General features: G+C 35.5%; 1 protein-coding gene across 1 annotated transcript; it reads left to right on the top strand.

Annotated features, from left to right (window-relative positions):
* Positions 1 to 578: 578 nt before the first annotated feature.
* On the top strand, positions 579 to 1,181 carry LOC114258900 (uncharacterized). Its single transcript, XM_028198907.2, has one exon. It carries the CDS (start codon positions 579 to 581, stop codon positions 1,179 to 1,181), a length of 603 nt encoding a protein of 200 aa, XP_028054708.2.
* Positions 1,182 to 9,337: the final 8,156 nt, after the last annotated feature.

Here is a 9,337-nt window from a genome sequence, read left to right as displayed (position 1 = left end):
ATTTATTATAGTCCAACTTTTAAGCAAAATCTAGTATAAGGTTGAATTACATGTGTTTTGATCTTGAGATTTTTCATGTGATATTACTCTGATTACATGTGTTATACATTATGTACATTAAAAGGTTATGTACTTGTTGTGACCATAAAGAATTTGCTCACATTAATAAATTTTGTCATATTTAAAAAATTTATTCTGTTTTAAGAGTAGCTCACAGCATCTTAAGACATAAAGATGTAGTGATCCTCAGTATTTTGATCACATAAAGTTAAAAATTAATTTGGCATTTTTATATTGCAATTATGTTTCATAAGTTATTTCTCGGTCTCATAGGAAAGTAGTTATTTATGAAATTTAATTGGAATAAGATAATGGATTGGGTATTAAAGGGATTGAACACTCTATATCCACAGGTATGAGTTTTCTTTTTCCTTGAATATTTCGGAATCCATTAATCTTATTATAAAGTAATATCAAATCTAATAAAGTTTAGTGACCTCTACCCACAATAAGGTTTAGATTTGTTACTAAATTTGACATTGGTTGATTTAGACTATAGATATTGTTTCAAAGCATTAATGATGTTCTTGGTAATTGCAGTGATTTCTACCTTTGTACTGTCTAATGAGTCTTCTCGTATTCCATTCTTGAACGGTGATAATTTTTCAGACTGGAAGGACAAAATCCTTCTAACATTAGGGTGCATGTACCTTGATCTGGCACTCTATGTGGATGAACCTCCTGAACCCACGGTCAAGAGTTCCACTGCAGAAAAGAGTTCTTATGATAAGTGGAAGCGATCTAATCGCTTAAGCCTAATGCTCATAAAGTCACATATCAACCAAAGCATTAGGGGCTCAATCCTACCATCTGATAAGATCAAGAACTACATGAGGACCATTGAAGAGCAATTTGTTAGTTCTAACAAAGCATTGGCAAGCACCCTAATGAACAAATTATCAGGAATTAAACATAACAATTCTAAGAGTGTGCGTGAGCACATTATCGAAATGAGGGACAATGCAGCTCATCTTAAGTCTTTAGGGATTGAGATTTTTGAGTCATTCAATGTCAATTTCATACTCAATTCTCTTCCTGTGGAATATGGAGCATTCCAAATTTCTTACAACACACAGAAAGAAAAATGGTCTAGCAATGAACTTTTGACCATGTGTGTTTAAGAGGAGGAGAGATTGAAGCATGAAAAAATGGAAAGTGGTTATTTAGCAACACATAAAGAAGGGCAATGGAAAAGGGGTAAAGGTGATCAAAAATGGAAGAAGCTTGGTAAAGTACCATTCAAAAATCATGACAATAAGGATGCATGCTTCTTTTACAAGAAAAAGAGTCATATGAAGAAAGACTGCCCCAAGGATAAGAAATGGCTCAAAAAGAAAGGTAATCTCATACCTCTTATGTGCTATGAATCTAATTTTGTTAATACTCATTAACATGATTGGTGGATTGATTCGGGTTCTACAATTTACATTTCTAATACCATGCAGGGCTTCCTCAGCCTAAGGAAATCGATGGGAGGTGAACACGGCATATATTCAAGCAATGGGAAGCGTTCGCACGTCGAAGTTGTTAGAACTTTTAGACTTGTTTTAAAGAATGGCTTTATATGCTAGTCCTTGAATTGAGCTGATGATAGGTTGTACGGTTTGAAGCCTTAGTCTTAACTTGTGGCCTTTGGACTGAAATGGGTTAGGAATGACTAAGTGGCTACTTATGGAGAACAACCGGGCATATGCTTTGCTCGGTCCGTTTGCTGACTCAAAAGTGGATATGCTTCATATAGTGTTTAAGCATAGACACCAACTTTAAAAAGTAGACTCTTAGTGGGAAGTGTGACCAAAAAAACAAAAAAAAATCTAGTGAGAAGTTGTTAAAATGAATTAGAATTCTACTATGACTCTATTATGTCGAAATATACAAAAGCTCATAGAAAAACAAGTAATGCAATTCTAACTCTTAGAGAGATTTTTCCCGTTATTGATCCTATAGTAGTAACTTTGGTATGAAAGGAATTTTCTGGCACACACCCAACAGTAAACTCATTGTTCATATATTTTCAAGTCATACGATGTCATTTGCGAAAGTTATTATTTGATCACGAGATACCAACGTACGTGTGTGATAAATTATATATATATATATAATAATAATAATAATTTTAATAGTTGTAACAAGAGGTGGACACAGGAAAAAACATGTGAAGATAATTGGTTATTATTATTTATTAATATATGAATATTGTGTCCATGCCCAATAAATAAATAAAAGCTAGTGCAGTGACCATTCATTGATCCCCATATTTGTTTTTGGGGTTGTGTTAATGTTTTCAACAATGATTGAGACTCTCACACATATATGATTCTCACAATCTCCACTCTCATTCTAATCATTTATAATATGGGCTCACACATATATAAGTGGATCTCACACATACATCAAGGGCCAAAATCAAATTGAAAGCCATGGAACCCCCAAAAAAAGTCCCAAACATTTCTGTAATGTTTTACTTCGTGGTACGGCTTTTGGTCCGAGACGTCCCATCATTATGATCCCATTATTCCACAAAGAATCTTCTCTCTAATTCGTCTCCTATTTTATTTTCAATAAAGCTTGAGAGCTCGAAAAGGTCAAGGCTCGATTGGCCCGAAATTCAAAATGACGTCGTTTTGAATTTTTTTTTTTCCCTCTCTTTAAACAGGGAGATGAGAAAAGAGAGGAGGAAAAAAGGAGAATGGAGAAGAGAGAGAGAGAAGAGAGAAGAAGATAGAAAAGGTAGGAGAGCAACGGTGTGATAGTGTGATGGCAATGACGGGCTGTGTGTATGTATACACAGATCTGTGTATACACACAGAGCAATGGTGATAGCGATGGGCGACGGAGAGCAACGATGATGGCGACGACGGCTTCTTCATCCTCTCCTTCTTTCTTTGTTCTTCTCTCTTCTCCTTTTTATTTTATTTTATTTTATTTTGGTTTTGATTTTTTTGATTTGTGTAGATTTGGTGATTTGTGAGATTTTTTTGAGTTTTTTTATTTAGATTTAGATTTTGATTTTCATGTGGGTTTGCCTGTTGCTGTGGGTTTGATTTTTGATTTTTTTTTCTTTTTTTTTTTAGTTTGTCTGTTGAGTTTTGATTTTCATGTGAGATTTTGAGTTGTTGAGTTTGCTGTGGGTTTGAATTTACGAATCGTCATTTCTGTTGGTAACTGATATTTTTTGGGTTTGTTGTGGGTTTGTCTCTTTGATTTTGATTTCAATTGGTAACGGAAAACATCATTGGTTGGTGCCAATTAGCTTTTTGTTTTTGTTGATTTAGATTTAGATTTTCATTTTCATTTTTTTTGAAGAGCAGAGCAGAGAGGGGGTAGGAAGAAGAGATCGGGAGAAAGAAGAAAAGGAAAAAAAAAAATCAAATGACGTCATTTTGAAATTTGGGACAGTCAAGCCCCAGTAAATTCGGGCTATGTAGCGGGACTGTTTTATTTTCTTAACATGACCTCTCTTATTTTATTTGTTATTAGTACTTTTTTGGGTGCAAAGAGCAGTTGTATTATTAACAAAAAGGGTAAATTACAAATACACTTTTTAAAGTTTGCTTAAAGTATATATTGTCTCTTATAATTTGAAAAAATTATAAATACCCTCTTGTTAAAATTTTTTATTTAACCGAATTAGTTAAAAAAAAAATCATAATTACTCTTCTATACAATAATAAAATTACATAAATTATTAATTAAAACATATTTATAATATCATTAAAAACTGTTAATTGACTTGATGATTTATTAATAAAAAAGACGATTTGCTATGAAATTAGAAACCTCAGAGGGTAGAATGTAATTTCTAGAACCACAAGGGACGATTTTTATTTTAATCAAATCTTAAGGAATGTATTTGTAATTTATCCTAAAAATAAAAAAAACAACCCACCACTCTCTTTGCATTTTTTTATTATTTATAATAAATTAAAATACTTAAAGGAATAACAAGATTGCATGAAAATGAGTCAAAAAGATTGTGATGATCTTTCACTCATGTGAAATCATATTATCAAATTTTGATGTGGAACAGATACAGTAGAGTTGTGGGTTTGTTTGGCAAAACACTAATATAAAAATAAGAAGCAGCCTGCCTCGAGTTCGAGATCGGATTGAACGGTATTGTTAGAATTGCGAAGGCTCACCAAGGGTCCTGTTTTGATAATTCAAACCGTTCAATGTGTAGAACTCGTTGAGTACTATGTCTCTATAAAAAATCACGTTGATCGGATATCGATAGCTATGTGATCAAATTAGTTTTATATATAAAAAAAAAATAGACAGTGAACAAATTAATGGTTGACAAAAAACTAATTTGATCACATAGCTATCGATATCCAATCAACGTGATTTTTGACAAGGATATAGTAATCGACGAGTTCTACACACTCAACGGTTCGGATTATCAAAACGGGATCCGTGGTGGGTCCTTATGGGTTCAACAGCACCGTCCAGTCCGGTCTCCAACTGAAGGCAAACTGTTCCCTAAAAATAATTGATAAGTTTGTATAAGAAGGGTTAAAGTAAATATGGTGAAAATAAATTGAAAAATAATAATTTCTTACATAAGTATTATGAAAAATTGCCAAAAAATAATAATAAATAAATTATTTATATAATATTTTTCTAATGCTTTACTCATTTATTTTATATACTTGTAAGCTATATAAATAAAATCTTATTGTAAAATTTATTAGATTAGGCATTTTAATAGTTGACATAATTATATACTTAAAAAAAATCTACTTATAGAGGACTAATAAGTTATTTCTTTCATTGCTCCAAACAACCAATATTGGCATTGATGGTACGTTTTATAATAGAAAAAATATTTTACAAATCAAACCGATAGAATTGATACAATTATATCACATATAAAATAGTTGATATCTATGACAAAAATTTAGGAAGTCATTTTATATACATAACAAACATCTTCATAAATTATGTAGGGGAAATAGTAAAATTTTGAAAAACTTAAGAGGTCATGGCCCCTTTTAGCCTTCCCTGCCTTTGTCCCGATCCTAAGAGTTTTTTTTTTTTTTTTTTTTTTTTTTTTTTTTTTTTTTTTTTTTTTTCTTTTTCGAGAGAGAGAGAGAGAGAGAGAGAGAGAGAGAGAGACTAAAAGCCCATTGATTACCACAATAAATAGTCCATATAACCTCATAATTAGGGGGAATCAATCACATTCTATTGGATAAAATAAAAATGTGCAAAGCTAACTATAAGTTAACCTTTTTGGTTAAATATTTATTTCATACTGTATTATAACTTGTGAAGAGGATCAAAATAAATGTGTAAGGTTTGACCATGTACCAGACCCTACGCACGTTTTTGTTGAACATCTCCACGAATTTGGATCGAGCCATGTAAAATCTCATATTTAGAACATCGATAAGCCCCGGATTAAGAACTGGATGAATTCAAAGCTACTATATTGGACTAAGCCTCTCAGGGAGTAAGGTTGGCCTAAATTTGGTCAAGCCTCCCTTAATGTGTAGGAAAACAGATGAGCTTGACATACTTAGAAGAGTATCGACCGAAGTATATATGCAAGTTGTATAAGACTTGTTCATGTATAAATACACGTCATAACGTCATAAAAAATTATAATAGAGATTTCGTGAGATTGACATAAAAAGGAACTTTTGTCACATAGAGTACCAAATTGGCCTCGTGAATATTATGCATAACAGAATGGTAATCTCCCATTTAGAGAGGGTGATGACCTGAATAGGGACATGTGAGACATTTATCTCCAAGAGCTTCTTTAAGAGCAATAAAGAAACTTTATAAAATGTAAACCTGGTTCTCTTTTTGGAGAATAGACTCTGTTAAAATTCTAATTCTCTACATTCCTTTACTCTCACTTTTTTTCTTTTTTGATCTCTAATTTTTACCATCAAAGGGAGTTTTATGGTCAAAACCCGATCAACCAACAATAACGGTGTATTCCTACTGTTAATGTAAATTGTAAATAGTAAATCACCACTAACACCCACTCCACCTATTACCTCCACTACCACCCACTCCACCTACCACCTCCACTTCACCCCCTACCACCTACACCTACTACCACCTTCTCTTCTATATATAGGAGTTGTAATACATAACAACATACACAAATCAATCAATAATACATCAAAGTTTAACATGGTATCAGAGCTTTGTTAAAAAAAAAAAAAAAAAACCTCGTATTTTCGCTTCACCGGCGGGCGGCAGCCTCGCCTTGGCCGCTCGCCGGACCTCTCATCTTCCAACTAATACAACTCCTCCTCTCTTTTTTTTCTCTCGGTGTGCAGGGGAGGGAGAACAACCCCACAACACACAAGCTTCCTCTCTCTTGCTGGCTTTATGTTCAACAGACCCAACACACCATGCCCTGATGCATAACACACATATCACACATACCGCATGTTCGGCTTTGTCGGCATCCCCGTCACCTCCCTCGCCAACCTTTTGAGGCCTTCTTCAACACTCTCGGCTGTGACATCAGTGTAAAAAAAAAACATCCCATGTCCACCAGCCAAACCAGTCTATGACTTCACCACCAATTTGTTGCCAACCGTCATCTATGATAAGGAACCGTGATGGAGTACCTCCCTCAGCCAAAGCAGTCTGCCGGTTACGCCGCCTCCGCCTACGGCTTCCTCACTGGCCGTCCCGGCATCCTCCTCACCATCTCTGGCCTCGTCTTCCAGCCTGAACTCGTCGTCCAGCCAGAACATCGATTGCTGGAGCAAATCGTCGGCGCGATGGAGACAGGCGGCGACGGGTTTATCTCCGGCCATGGGGGTCCATTCTCGGATGGCCGACACCAACTCGTCAAGAGCTACCTCTTCGCCGGGATCTGCAGAGGAGGCCACACACTTCGCTTCACAATCCTCGGCTTCCACAGAACACCCACAGAGGCCTATATGTGATTCATACACACACAGGTACATGGGACATCACCATACACACGGACAGCACACATTGAGACATGCATCCAATGACTCTCTCTCTCACTTTACACCCACTCTTTTCCTTTCTTTTTATTTTAATATTGTCCACCGACTCTTCTTTTCTTTAAACACAAAACCACTCTTATTTTTTTTTTATTCCATTCTCCCCACACACACAGCTCCCAACACACCCAGCCTCCTATGCTTTTTACTTTATTTTATTTTATATCTATATATTTATATATTATCCTACCCCACCAGGCCTCAGAAATCACTTCTGATTTTTTTTTTCTCTTTATTTTATTTTCTTCTCCACAAAAACCAAACCAACCACAAAAAAAAAAAAAAAAACAAACAAAAAAAACAAAACAAAAAAACAAAAAAAAAAGGCACAAAACAAAACTCAAATTCAACACCACCTCACTGATTTTCCTGCTCCAACAACCTTGTACCATTCTTGCCATCCTGCTTGCACATTTCACTCTGTGTTGAGCTGTGTTGCTCCACTTTATCAATCCCTTTGTTTCAACCTCAAATAGGTTTCTATCTTCACACCTATTTGAGTTTGAGGGGGGGTTATACATATATCATGGTGAGCACGGTTACACACCCTGCGAACCACCCAAGCCACCCCATGGCGCACTCCCTAAGTCGCCCCCTTGGTGCACCACCACAAGCTTCTACATCGGTCCGACATGACCCCGTAAACTGTCTTCTACAACGGTCCGACATGACCTCGTAAACTGTCCTGCTACAACGGTCCGACATGACCTCGTAAACTGTCTTCTACATCGGTCTGACACGACCACACAGTGTTTGCTACAACGGTCCGACATGACCCCATAAACTGTCCCGACATTGATTCCGGTCAGCTGCTACATCGGTCCGACATGACCCCGTAAACTGTCCTGCTACACCGGTCCGACATGACCCCATAAACTGTCTTCTACAACAGTCTGACACAACCACACAGTGTCTGCTACAACGGTCCGACATGACCCCGTAAACTGTCTGCTACAACGGTCCGACACGACCATACCGTGTCTTCTACAACGGTCTGACACAACCATACAGTGTCTCCTATCCCATTTTTAATTTTATTTGTCAGCTTATTTTTCTGTTTTGTTACTCTCTCCAAACTCAAGTTGGCTAGTACCTATCCTTCTTGAGTTTGAGGGGGGCTGTTAATGTAAATTGTAAATAGTAAATCACCACTACCACCCACTCCACCTACCACCTCCACTACCACCCACTCCACCTACCACCTCCACTTCACCCCCTACCACCTACACCTACTACCACGTTCTCTTCTATATATAGGAGTTGTAATACATAACAACATACACAAATCAATCAATAATACATCAAAGTTTAACACCTACATTCAAGTCTTTGTTCTTGGATCACTCTAATTGGTTGCGGAGCTCCAATTCCATCCGTGCACAAGTCACCCTCCACTTCTTGTAATCACGTCAGAAAAATTCTTACATGATGGGTTGAGTTTTTGGTGTTGCCAAAATTTGAGTTCTCAAGCAATTTTTGGTTATTTTTAGTTTATTTTTAAAAATGAGGACTTATCACTTTGTAGAGCGAATAATCTTGATGTAAAAAATGATATGAACCAGTTAGATCAGAGGTTTTGTTGAGTTTAATGCGTTCATTTTTGAGGCTTACTTAAAATGATATGAACCATTCATTTTTTAGGGTTAATCGAGAAGAGTATTTATGTAAAAAATCAAATTGATTGATATCAAATCAAATGATCAAATTATATTTATTTAAAAAAAGACAATTTATTCTCAAAATTATATATATTTTTTAATTTTTCAAGATAAATGTAATCCAAACATATAACTACTGATATTCAATCAATCTTATTTTTTTACATAAATTATCTTTTTGACGAGTCTTACAAATTGAATGATTTGAATTCGCTAAGGTGATTATAAAAATGAGCCCACCAAACCCGAGTCCGGATCCTCTCCAGCCACTCTCTCCGGCTGTTCCTCCAGGTGATAGCTCAGATAGATCCACGTCACCCTGCAAGAAATGCATGGTTCAGATTTGTTTCTTTAAACAAAAAAATTTCAACACATACCCACACTGAATCATTTCCTTTTTCTCTAACCCTTCTCTCTCTCTCACTGCACGCACACATCCCCCCACACACTCTCTCTCTCTCTCTCTCTCTCTCTCTCTCTCTCTCTCTCCCTCTTCTAATAAAAAATTAAAAAAATTATTTTAATCTTTTTCATTTTATTTTCACAATATATATAATTTTTAATATAAAATTTTAATTTTATAACATTAATATCATGAAAAATATACCTTTAAAA

The sequence above is a fragment of the Camellia sinensis genome, chromosome 10 (genome assembly GCF_055761805.1).
Source record: "Camellia sinensis isolate YWXY chromosome 10, ASM5576180v1, whole genome shotgun sequence".
Lineage (NCBI taxonomy): Eukaryota > Viridiplantae > Streptophyta > Magnoliopsida > Ericales > Theaceae > Camellia > Camellia sinensis.
This window is presented reverse-complemented; position numbering and strand designations above follow the sequence as displayed.

What these genes read in the sequence shown, in the direction of transcription:
- LOC114258900 (XM_028198907.2), top strand. Translation starts at nt 579, where the DNA reads ATGATGTTCTTGGTAATTGCAGTGATTTCTACCTTTGTACTGTCTAAT.